Source organism: Phacochoerus africanus, chromosome 16 (assembly GCF_016906955.1).
Source record: "Phacochoerus africanus isolate WHEZ1 chromosome 16, ROS_Pafr_v1, whole genome shotgun sequence".
In the NCBI taxonomy this organism is placed as follows: domain Eukaryota; kingdom Metazoa; phylum Chordata; class Mammalia; order Artiodactyla; family Suidae; genus Phacochoerus; species Phacochoerus africanus.
This window is the reverse complement of record NC_062559.1, coordinates 29,383,624-29,396,671: the sequence shown is the minus strand read 5'-3', so window position 1 is coordinate 29,396,671 and position 13,048 is coordinate 29,383,624. Positions and strand designations below refer to the sequence as shown.

Genomic DNA, 13,048 nt, shown 5'->3' with positions numbered 1-13,048 from the left:
AATAATTTTTCTCCTTTCTATAGGCTGGATGAAAAATTCACTGTCAAGGTTGCTGATTTTGGACTTGCCAGGGATGTGTATGATAAAGAATACTATAGTGTACACAACAAAACAGGTGCAAAACTGCCAGTGAAGTGGATGGCTTTAGAAAGCCTGCAAACTCAGAAGTTTACCACCAAGTCAGATGTGGTAACGTACTGATCACCCTGTCCTCTTTTACTTTCATATCCAATTTTTTAGTAGTTTTATGGGAACTTAATTTTAAAAAAAAGAACATTCAACACCACTAATTTCAGTTCTATACATGAGTTAAAATGAGCTTGTCTACCAGGTATCCATAATATGTTTTCATAAATTCATTCATTTATTCAAAAAAATTTTTTCAGCATATCAACATTTTAGGTCCTTAGGAAGACCAGAGCTGAACCAGGTATGAACCCTGTCCTCCAGGAGCTTTTTCTCAGCAGTAAAGGGAAGGCATTCTTTTAATAACGCACACAAAGTAGACTGGGCTTAATCCATCTACTCATAGCTCAAGGACAGAAGAATTCCACTTCGAGAAATCTGGAAGCTGCAGCTGAGGCAGTTCTAGCAGTGAGGGCATTATCTCTGTGCCTGGCTAGAAAGGTGCCCTCCTTCATCTGCAGAGATCATCCTCTTCTCACAGAATATGCTTTTAAAGGCATGCGCCTGAGCTCTGAGGATGGACAGGACACTCACCTGAGCAGCCATATCTACCACACTGCTCTTCCACCTGGTAGAGGAGGTGGTGCTTGAAATGGGCCTTAAAGGAGGATGGAATGGTCAATGAAGTATAAAACCCTAGAGTTCCCGTCGTGGCTCAGTGGTTAACGAATCCGACTAGGAACCATGATGTTGCGGGTTCAATCCCTGGCCTCGCTCAGTGGGTTGAGGATCCAGAGTTGCCATGAGCTGTGGTGTAGGTCGCAGACACGGCTCAGATCTGGCATTGCTGTGGCTGTGGTGTAGGCCGGTGTTTACAGCTCCGATTAGGCCCCTAGCCTGGGAACCTCCCTATGCCATGGGAGCGGCCCTAGAAAAGGCAAAAAGACAAAAAATTAAAATAAAATAAAATGAAAAATAAAACCCCATTCCAGGTGAGGCAGAGGGGCAGAAAAGTATGCACCTCTCTAAAATTCTAAGGAAACAGTAAGCAGTGGTGGGTTGGCAAAAGTAGAAGGCATAGAGGGAAGTTATGAGAATAACTTGAGAGAAATATTTGCGAGAAATATTTTCATAGTAGATCACAGAGATCCTTGGAAAGCAAACTGGAGAACCTGGAATTTATTCTCTGGCCATGTGGAAATATTAAAATGTAGTCAGATTACACTAGTCTTTCTTCATTCTGTAAGATGTTTTGAGAGGAGTATATGTGGAAAGACAAAGTGAGAGAACTTGAAATAATATAGAAATTGTAAGAACAGAAATGAGATGGAAGGGAAAACATCTCAGATATAGAATCAACAATATTTAGAAAGAAATTGATGAAACTCAAAGCTGAGCAAAGTTATATACTGGTACAATTACAACTACATGAAGCAGAGAAGCAAAAGCTAGTTTAGAAGGGAAATTACCAGTTGAGTCTTGAACAAACTGAGTTTGACTTGGGACTAGGACATACAGACAGAGAGGTCTTTCGGGCAATTGGAAATGTGGATCTGCAGCTTGTACAACCTCTTTGCTTGTCTTAGTCAACTCCAGCTGCCACAACAAAATACCCCAGACTGGGTGGCTTAAACTACAGACATTTTTTTTCATAGTTCTACAAGCTGAAAGGGTGAGATCAGGGTACCAGCATGGCCAGGTTCTGGTGAGACTTGAACATGGCCTCCTTCTCTCTGTGCCTCCTGCTGGGAAGAAAGTAAGAATAAGCTCTCTGGTGTCTCTTTCTATAAGAGCATGAATCCCATCCTCATGACCTCATCTAAACCTAATTCTCTCTCAAAGGCCCCGTCTCTAAATACCATCATATTGAGAGTCAGAGTTTCAACATATAAATTTGGAAAGTGGAGGCACAGTTCAGTCCATAGCAGAGGTCAGAGCTGGAAATAGCCTTTTGAGGGTCCAAGTACAATTATTCAGAGGAACCTACATATATGAAATGAGGGAGAAAAGCAGAGAGGTGGGAGATGCCCACGAAGAGAAAATTTAGAGAAATGAGATATGGTCAGCAGGGTCCACTACTACTCAGTGCACAAGAAGGGTCTTGGGAGCTGAGTGACTTGATTCATTTGGTCTAGAGTGTGCTGAGGAGCCTGAGTGTTGAATGGAATAGAGAGTACACTTATGCTATTTGCCTTTAATAAATCAAGAGGACTATAACATTAATGTCTCAGCCCTTGGGGATAACAGCTGAAAATGGGAAAAGTATAAACTGGTGACATCAGCAAACAAGGTGGGTAAAAAGTAATGTCAATGGGCAGCATACTGCAAAAGAGAAAGAGTTGGCAACTATTAAGCTATAACAAGGCACAGGGATCTGAGTGTGGCATTGGGAGGCAAGAAGTCATCCACCCTCCTCTCTGTGAGTCAGCAAGAGGGAGAGGTATGGCCTCTATTGGTAAGAGTTTGAAGACATGTGGTCTTCAAGTGAAAGCAGAGTTTCAGTTCCTGAGGAAGTGGGGGAGACACTAGAGAATAAGTTGAGGGTGACTAAGAGCCTATTTTCAATAAAGAGGTGCATCACAGGACATGGTGGAGGAATGGGACTTCGGGGTAGGTAAGATCGATAAGAGGATGTGATAGCCCATTCTAGAACTTAATGCCTGGGATCCTGACCCTGAAATACTCTGAAAAAGATGAAAGAAGTGAGTGCTAGAGAGGTAGACTGGGGGCAGTTTAGTGATGGTTGCACATGAAGATATAAGGTAGGGAGAATTAATCCTTCCTCAAAGAACATACATTTCATCCAGACTAGACTACCACCAGAAAGAACCAGAACCAACTCTTACAACTCAAGAAGAAGACGAAATAACCCCATTTTTTTAAATAGGCAAAAGATTTTAATGGACATTTTACCAAAGAGATATATGAGTAGCTGGCTTATTACGAAATGAAAACATATGGCCACACAAAGACTTGTCCATGAATGTTCACAGTAGTGTTATTCATGATAGCCAAAACCCAGAAGCAATCCTAATGCCTGTCAACTGGCAAATAGGTAAATATCTATACAACACAATAACACTATTTAGCAATATAAAGGAACCACCGATGCACACTATAACGTGGATAAACCTCAGAAAAATTACTTTAAGTGAAAGAAAGCAGACTCCAAAGATTACATGTTGAGTGATTCCATTTATATGAAATGTCTAGAAAGAGGCAAATCATAGGGACAGAAAATAGATCAGTGGTTGCCTGGGCCTGCGGGTGGGGAGAAGATTGACTGCCAGCAGGCATGGAGGAACTTTGTAGGGTGTTGGAACTGATCTAAAACTGAATTGTGTTGATAGCTGCACAACTAAATTTACTAAACCATCATAGACTACGCACTTACAACTGAGAGATGTTATAATCATAAATCACACCTCAGAAAAGTTATTAAAACAAAACAAGCCTGATGAAATTTTGGAAGTTCATGTCAAGAATTGCGATTCTCAGCTTTTTGACAACCCTGCATACACACACTGCTACTTCCACAAAAAAACACACACAGCAAGGAGGCCAGCATTTCTTATATGGCAACTATCACTCAGATAATTGACTGGAAATTTACATAGGCTTCTATAGATAAGACATGCTATATATCTCTCCCTTTCATTGAAAGACATTATACTGTACTGTGTAAAGGGTGAACCTGAGTAATCCATACAGTACTGCTTGGGCAAATGGTTATTGATTGCATGGATAAATTTGCATAAAGTTTCATTTACAGGACAGCACAATCTTTTGAATGTTGACATGGAACATTTCCAAAAGCATGTAATAAACTGTATGTATATTGAGACCAACAAGCAAAAACTTGCCTGCTTATAGAAAGGTCTATTTCCTCAAAAATGCCCAGATGGAATTCAGCTAAAGTCTGAATACTCTTGACATCCTTTCAAACAAAATGGGAGTATCCCTATACTTGCAGTTACTCATACCTAATATTGCACGTTGTATCATGCTTAGTACAGTGCTTCCATTAAAGTCAGTACTGACTTGGATTTCCCGTCGTGGCTCAGTGGTTAACGAATCCGACTAGGAACCATGAAGTTACGGGTTTGATCCCTGGCCTTGCTCAGTGGGTTAAGGATCCGGTGTTGCCATGAGCTGTGGTGTAGGTTGCAGACGCAGCTTGGATCCCACATTGCTGTGGCTCTGGCGTAGGCTGGCAGCTACAGCTCCGATTAGACCCCCAGCCTGGGAACTTCCATATGCCACAGGAGCGGCCCCAGAAAAGGCAAAAAGACAAAATAAATAAATAAAGTCAGTACTGACTTCTCAGTTTAGCCAGCTGTTTTTTTTTTCCATCCTGTTCATCATTCTGCAGCTTTTAACACTGTCAACCACTCCTCCTTTCTTGAAATGTCCTCCTCTGGTTTATAAGACAATCTACCATCTAGTTTTCCTCCTGCTAATAGACTGTATTTTCTTTGCCCTTGACAGTGTCTTTCTTCTCTAACAGCTGTCATACTACTGTCCTCCAAGATTTTGGTTTTCAGGTGTCAGCCTCTCTCAACAATTTCAACCATTCCCACCAACAGTCACCTTTTGTGTTTTTTTGTTTATTTTGTTTGTTTGTTTTGCCTTTTTGGGCCACACCCACAGCATATGGAAGTTCCCAGGCTAGGTATCAAATCAGAGCTGCAGCTGCTGGTCTACATCACAACCACAGCAATGAGGGATCTGAGCCGTGTCTGCAACCTACACCATAGCTCACAGCAACACCAGATCCTTAACCCACTGAACAAGGTCAGGGATCAGACCTGAGTCCTCATGGATTCTAGTCAGGTTTGTTACCAATGATCCATGACGGGAACTCCCTCAACGACCACCTCTGAAGTTCTCTTCCTCCATGTTTTTATCAACATCACAGATTTATTGTGTTCAGATTCTTTCCTGCCAACTATCAGTGCCTCACTTCTTAATTTCTTCTATGAATAGTATCGCCATTGTGCAATAAAGTAACTCTTCACACTTATTGTGTGGTTCTTTCAGTTGTGAAGATTGCATACCATTGTATTACCACCACTGCCACAACCAGGATATGAAACAGTTCCATCACCCCAAGAAAATTTCCTTATGCCTCTTTGTAGTCAGCCCCTGCCATAAACCTAGGACCTGAAAACCACTGGTCTGTTTTCTGTATCTGTAGTTTTAACCTTTTCTAGAATGTCATAAAAATGGAATCATAGAATGAATACCTTTTGAATGTGTCTCCTTCACTTAGCATAGTGCATTTGAGAGGTATCCTTTTCACTGTGGTAAAAAACATATAAAATTGGTCATCTTAACCATTTTAAAGTGTATTGTACAGTAGCGTTAATCATATGCACATTGCTATGCAACTGATTTCTAGAACTTCTTCACCTTGCAAAACTGAAACTCTGTATCCACTGAACAACTCCCCATTTCCCTTCCTCCAGCCCCTCTGGCAACCACCATTCTACTTTCTGTTTCTAGGAGCTTGACTACTTTAGATACCTCATTATAAGGGAAATCGTATAGTATTTGTCTTTTTCTGACTGCTTTTCTTCACTTAGTATAATGTCCTTAAGTTTCATCCATGTTGTAACATATGACAGGATTTCCTTTTTTAAGGATAAACAATATTCCATTGTTTGTATATACCACGTTTTCTTCATTCATCTGTCAACATTTACATTGCTTCCATCTCTTGGCTATTGTGAATAATGTTGCTATGAATGTGAGTGTGCAAATATCTAGATAACAATTTAATTTCCTGTGAATATATACCCAGAAGTAGGATTGCTGGGTCATATGGTAATTCTGTTTTTAATTTTTTGAATACTCTTTCCCATAACAATAATTTATTCCTTTTCATTCTTGAGGAGCATTCCATTATACACCTGTTCCACATTGTGTTTTTCTGTTCACCACTGAAGGACATTTGGGTTCTTTCCAGTTTTAGGCAATTGCTTATATGTAATGAAAACTGCTGTAACATTTGCTTCTAGGTTTTGTGTGAACATAGTTTTTATTTCTTTGGGGTTAGACATCTTAAAGTAGGATTACTGGGTTGTGAATTAAGTGTATGTTTAACTTTACACAAACTGCTGAGTGTTCCACAACAGCTGTATCATTTTAAAATCCTGACAGGAATAATTCTACTTGTTCAGTGTCCTCACCAGCACTTGCCATTGTCAGTTTGTGGAATTTTAGCCATTCTAATAGGATGTAGTGGTGTCTCATTTTCTTTTGAATCTGTATTCCACAAATAATTAATGATGTTGAACATCTCTTCATGTGTATATTTGCTATCCTTTTGTGGAATGTCTACTCAAGTTTTTTTTTTCATTTTTTTAAGTTTTAGAATCTATTAAAAAATTGGGTTTGTTATTTTATTATTGAGGTGAGCTCTTTATATATTCTAGATACAAGTATATGTTATCAGATACATATGTTAACAAATATATTTTATTAGTCTGTGGCATGCCTTTTCATTTTTATAATGGTATTTTTCAAAGAGCAGATGTTTTGATTTTTATTGAAAATGTTATCAGTTTACCAGTTGTTAAACTTTATCAATGTATCTATTTTTTAATCAATTGAGTTTTTTACAAATTGTGTTGTATCTCAATTTACCTATTCTTGAATGCTCAAATTTGGCTTGTCTGTTCCTTGGTTGCCTCAGTAGTGTGCCTTTCTATCACTTTTTATAGCTTATAACATTCTCTCACCTCTAATATCTGCTCTTCACCTGCTCTAACTTGAAAAAGTTAGGCAGAGATTCTTCAGATGAGCTCACCGCTGGTGCTCAGATATTCAGAAAGGCTTGACCATTCGTACAGCAAATATGAATGGCAGAGCTCTCCTGTCTTGAAACTAAAGCCAACTTGTTTCCATCATTCCTAATGCACCAACATTGTACACCACCCTCTTCCTTTGTCTCTCTCCCCTTCTCTCTCTCTTTCCCTCTCACCCCTCTCCTCTGCTCCCCCACCCGACCCTGTCTTCTCCCTCACTGCCCCTGCCCCCACCATCCTGTCTGTCCCAGATGTTAAGGGGAGTTTGGAATGCAAATGGTTCATTGCTTTTCCTGGAAACTGCTTCCCTCTAACCTTTTCTGTCCCATGAGTCCTCCAACCCTTCTCCAATACCCAGTTATGGTCCAGTTCCTGTCATTCTACATGAATTTGTCCATCTCTTCCCCCTTTTTGTGAATTTTCCTGCCAGTCCCCTAAATAGCCTAGGCTGTCAGTTAGGGAGACCTGGTCACACACAAGCAATCAGCCCCTCAGAACTTTGGTTTCCTCAGCCAAAGCAGCTACAAAACCTATTACATTACAACATTGTTACAAGGATTAAATACAGTCTTTTTTTAAAGGGCACGATGCCTGCCCATGCCAGGCTTATTCTATGACACATACTCTCTCCCACCACTCTAATTCAGGAGTTCAGTATCCTAAGGTTCTGTGTTGCTATTATGAGGTAGCAGCCCTCACCTACTCCTGTTCAGAAACCTCCTAACCAGTCTCCATATTGTGGATGGGCTTCTCCTGTTTGCCCAAGTAGAGTGTTTACAGATGCAATCTCCTAGAGCTCAACCCCAGTCATGTCCCATCGATTTCAGTTTAACCCACATTCAACACTGAAAACCCCCACAGAACGGTCCCCTTTCAACCTTATCTGTTCCCTGTCCCTTCTTCTATTCCACACATCAAGCAGTGACCTCCTGTCCTTATGGTTCAAAAAAATACATAAGTACTCTTACCCCTGGGCCTATTCCCTCCATCCAGAACACTCTTTCTGCCCTCACAGTGCATGTATCTATAAAACAAATTCTCCCTGTTCCTCAAGACATGCTATACTGTTACTTTCTTCCCAACACCTTTCTCAGTACCTCACTCTTATCCCTTTGCCTTTTTCACAACATTTGTACCTCTTTTCTATCATTGCTCTATATCACAGTTATTAGATCTACGTAGCAGTTAATTGCATAATACTCTTAACCCTGCTAAATCAGCCTTGGAGCCTATTCTGTAACTTGGAGAGTAACCTGCTAGTACATCTTCAAGGGTCAGGAGATATTGTTAAATTGATTCGAATTCTAATGTAAATGCTAGAAGTTGTTAGATTTTCAGGTTTTTAAAAGGCTGCAGAATAGAGCAAAGTTTTCTAGTGCCCACCTGGGAAGGAGTTGGTTTTCTCTCTTTGAATCAAGGAAGTCAATGACCTTAAAGGGATCTTGCTTTTGAGCAAAGAAAAAAAGTCATTAATGGAGATTTGTATCAGCAACTGCAGTGTCTACATGGTTTCTTTCTTTCATAAATACATGCTTTATTCTCCCTCTTGCTGAGCATAATGAGCTACACTTGCTTCTCAATGTTCTGTTTTCCTGCTCTGCCTGTCTTGTGTAAATTCTCTTTCCTCAGCCTCTTTTTCACAGGGCCTCATTTCTGCCTCCCTGTGCTTCTTGGTCTGTGAGTACCTGGAAATGTTGCTTTGTGAGAACTGATTTCCTGGGTCCTCTGCCCAGGAGTGACCTACACATGCTGACTTAACTCTCATTGTGCCATTCTTACCTTGGCACACGTCCAGGGCGAGATAACATGTATGACCTAATCTAGTCCAACTAGAGTACTTTAAATCAAGAAACTGCATATTTAGTGAAGTTTAGTAGACCAAACAAGATCCAAGACTCAAAATCTCTTGAGTGTTTATCCAAGGGTGCATTCAAATTTATTGGCAGAATTTTTAGCAAGTCAGTCGACCGTTCTGTGTCCTTGTGATTGTCCTATAAAATACTCTTACTACTGTTTTATATTAATCTCCTCAACATTTTAAAAACATAATTTATTGAATTCATTTTCAGTAGAGAGCCTTGATGCCTAGCAGATTTATTACTTCTGATTTTTAATACAGATTTTTACTTTTACTGACTTAAACCTTCTAGTTAACATTATGTTTTAGATACGGTTACATTCATTTGGAAATCCCACAAATTTAAATTTTGAAAGGCTTGGTTTTTTCTTTTCTTTTCTTTCTTTTTTTTTTTTTACTAATAACCTAAAATTGTAGAGAAGCTACTGAAATAAAAAGATATAAACATGTTAATAACAAGAGCAAACCAGAAAACACACTCTACTAACTAATGATGAAATCCTAATCCTCATGTGGACATCAGATACTTCTTGAAAACTTTACATTTACTTGTAATCTAAACTTTATCCAATTCTGGTTTAAACAAGTCATAAAATGTATAGCTTATTAACAAATTAGCTTTAAGGAAAATTTTGCCCAAAACAACAAGATTATTGAATACACTTAACCAAGTTGCATTATCAAGACTCATCACCTCTCACATCTATACAATCACACTTCCCTCACCGGGATTCTCCCTTCCCTTGTTTGACCAGTGGTCCTTTGGCGTGCTCCTCTGGGAACTGATGACAAGAGGAGCACCACCTTATCCTGATGTCAACACCTTTGATATAACAGTGTACTTGTTGCAAGGCAGAAGGCTCCTACAACCTGAATACTGCCCAGATCCCTTGTAAGTAAGAATTCTGATAGAATCTTCTATAGCTCTTATATTCTTTACATTTAGAGAAATGTTTGCCTTCAAAGGTCATCACAGCATTGCTTTCTTTCTGAAACAGGTACGAAGTGATGCTGAAATGCTGGCATCCTAGAGCTGAACTTCGCCCATCCTTTTCTGAACTGGTCTCCAGGATATCAGCTATCTTCTCTACTTTCATTGGGGAGCACTATGTCCACGTGAATGCTACTTACGTGAATGTCAAATGTGTTGCTCCATATCCTTCTCTTTTGTCATCACAAGATAATGTTGATGGCGAGGGGGACACATGATGGAAGGATGCACCTGCACCACCAGCCCTCTTTGGAAAAACATCATTGAACTGTCCAAACAGCAGTGCACACTTTGTCCAATATTTTTTTTACTGCCTGGCCACTGAAAGGCCACCAGGTATTTTTTGCTTTTGCCAAAATTGCACTATGATGGGATTTATATTATTGCTTTAAATGACTGTATTCTAAGGAATTTGTCATCTGACAAAGCATCAGAGCCAGAAGCTTGGTCCCACAGGTCAGTGATCAACAGCAATCCTGTAGCTGTGATGATGCTTCTGTCACATTCAGGCCAAAACCTGTGTGCTGGGTTAAAATTTTTAAAAATCAGGATCCCACCTGATTTCATACAGGGAAGTGAAGTAATGAATCTTGAGGGCTTCTTGATCACAGGAAATTCAAAAGACGTGGTAATGTCCAGGACGGATGTGGCAGCCCCAGGACCAGGCTACTTGTTTAGAATTAAAGTGTTTCAAAGAACTTTTATATGTTGTATGGTCACTAATATTTTTCATTAATGATGTTTTCATTTGCCTATTAGGTAAACATTCCCTTTTAAATTTTTGTCTACACATTCCTTTTATTGGAGAACTATTCATAGAAAACACAGTCAAGGTTTCAAAACAGCAAAACGTGAAATGTGTTTATAAATCAGTAGGAATATTTACATACTGTACATAGGCAACATTAGGGTTTTCATAAAATAGCTTAGTTAGAATGAAATATTTAATTGTCATTTAAAAATCAACTGAGAATGATACTGTTCTGAACTGAATGTGGACATTTAGATCTTTTGTTTTTTTTTAAATGAGGACTGAAAATAAAACAAGTAATTTGTGATGATAAATGTTTTTAAAGGTAACTCAGCATGTTTTTAAAGCAAAACACAACTGACTAAAAGCTTCATTGATTCCAAAGCCAAGAAAGGATCAATGAACTGGAAACAATAGCCCCTTTTTCAGGTGGCACCTTCCTACCCACAAACAATTGGAGAAAATAAAATCGGGGGGGAGTCCAGTTTTGTATTAGGACATGTTTTGTGTTAAGCAGAACATATTTTAGAAGAAAAAAAAAGTCAGTTAAAGGTTCTGGCCATTTCACCTGGATGAACAGTCACTCTGGGCAAAACTTTTGTGATGTTTTGTTCTGTGGGATTTTGTGCTTACTACTGTATAATGCATGTGGCACAGGATACTCTGGTTTTGTCGATGTAAACATTTAAAGTATTATATTTTTATAAAAATGTTTATTTTTAATGATACAAGAAAACTTTTGTTAGGACACAAAAATACTACACTGTGAACATTTCAGAAAAGGTATGTCGAACTTGGATTAATAACAGCATGATTCTAAATTGCTGTAAATAGTGATAAGGAAATGTCCTCACTGCCAAGACACCCCACCCTCATTACATCACCAGGACTTGAAGCCAAGGGTTAGCACAGCAGCTAAAACCCAGTGATAGAGTTGGGCTGTCATTGCAGGAGAGTGATTACAACCCAAAGCTCTTTGACAATGGTGGAACTTACCAGAAGACATAAGGAATTGTACTGCAGAGATATTCCTGATCACATATTACTCTTTCAGAAGTGTAAAGAGTAGTACTAATTCACAGAATGTTGTAAATGATGGATGAGGAAGAAAAAATCTGCTCTGCAAAAGAACTCTCTCTACTGGTATCAAGAGAATGAACACATCAAGTAGAGACAACCCATCAACAAGATTACACAACTGTATATATGCTTGAGAAAGCTACAATGTGAAAATCATGTTTGCTATTTATAAACCTATCTTTGGGTTAATGTATCTGGACAGACTGTGGGAGTAAGTGATTCTTCTAAGAATTAGATACTTGTCACTGCCTATACTTGCAGTTGAGCTGAATGGTACTTTGTATGTTAATAGGTGTTGTTCTGATAAATCATACAATTAAAGTGATGTATCATCTTGTATACTGAGAGTTGGTTATCGCTGGTCATGCTTGATTACCTATTCCATTTACATAGTGACAAAGGAAGCCTAAGATTTATTTCACCTGGCTACATCAAGTCATCCATTTATGAGGTTGTTAGTCAAGTTAATGCCTGAGCACCTAAAGGAATTTGCATCCTTGGATCTCAGAAAATCTGTGCCTTTCTAAGGGTGGTTTCTCCTGAGCTGCTGAATTACCTAGCATTTCCCTGGCAGTCTTTCAGCTGCTATAGCACCTGGCCCCCACATCGGCTTGGTCTTCTTCTCCAGCAAGAAGCATCCTTGGACCAGAAGATATGACAGTGGAGCTGCAACTCCACAGTTGGCACAGAGATACTGAGTTAGGTATTAGAGAGAGGCCTTCTTACCCCCTTAAAACTACCCTTTTTGGAGTTTCCTTTGTAGTTCCCATTGTAGCTCAGTGAATTAAGAACCCAAGATAGTATCTGAGAGGATGCAGGTTGGATCCCTGGCTTTTCTCAGTGGGTTAAGGCTCCAGTGTTGCCGCAAGCTGCAGTGTAGGTCCCAGTTGCAGCTTGGATCTGGTGTTGCTGTGGCTGGGGTGTGGGCTGGCAGCTGCAGCTCCAATTTGACCCCTAGCCTAGGAATACCATATGCCATAGCTATGGCCATTAAAAACAAACAAACAAACAAACAAAAAACTACCCTTTCTATCTACAATTCCCACTCTAAAGGAACTGCCTTCAGGTTATATCCGTAAGTATTCTTGTAATGGTAAGGAAATTCAAAAGCGATATTTCGGTCATCTAAGAATCATGTGGTATTTTAGGGCAATCTGAACCCAAACTCCCTCTGCGCCAAGAGATGCATTGCCACAGGAAGTTCATCAGACCTCATACCCCTCACTCGCAACTAATGAATATTAGAAATGTTCATTTTTTAGATTTATAAACCATCTTGAAGAGAATTCACAGTTTATAACTAAGTTTGTAGCTTTTAACCCTTGACCTATTTCTCTCATCCCTCATCCCCTCTGGCTACCCCCTACCACTAATCTGTTGTCTGCATTTATGAGCCTTTTTGTGAGGGCTCTTTTTTTGGGGGGGGGGTGTTG

At 39.5% G+C, this 13,048-nt stretch overlaps 1 protein-coding gene across 1 annotated transcript in view; it reads left to right on the top strand.

Annotated features, from left to right (window-relative positions):
- MET (MET proto-oncogene, receptor tyrosine kinase) overlaps window positions 1-11,962 on the top strand; it is a 115,727-nt gene extending 103,765 nt beyond the window's left edge. Inside the window, exons 19-21 of the mRNA XM_047763212.1 lie at window positions 24-189; window positions 9,549-9,685; window positions 9,792-11,962. Of these exons, the coding sequence (XP_047619168.1) occupies window positions 24-189; window positions 9,549-9,685; window positions 9,792-10,002 (514 nt within the window). The 3' untranslated portion in view covers window positions 10,003-11,962. The remainder of the gene's footprint in view (window positions 1-23; window positions 190-9,548; window positions 9,686-9,791) is intronic.
- Window positions 11,963-13,048: the final 1,086 nt, after the last annotated feature.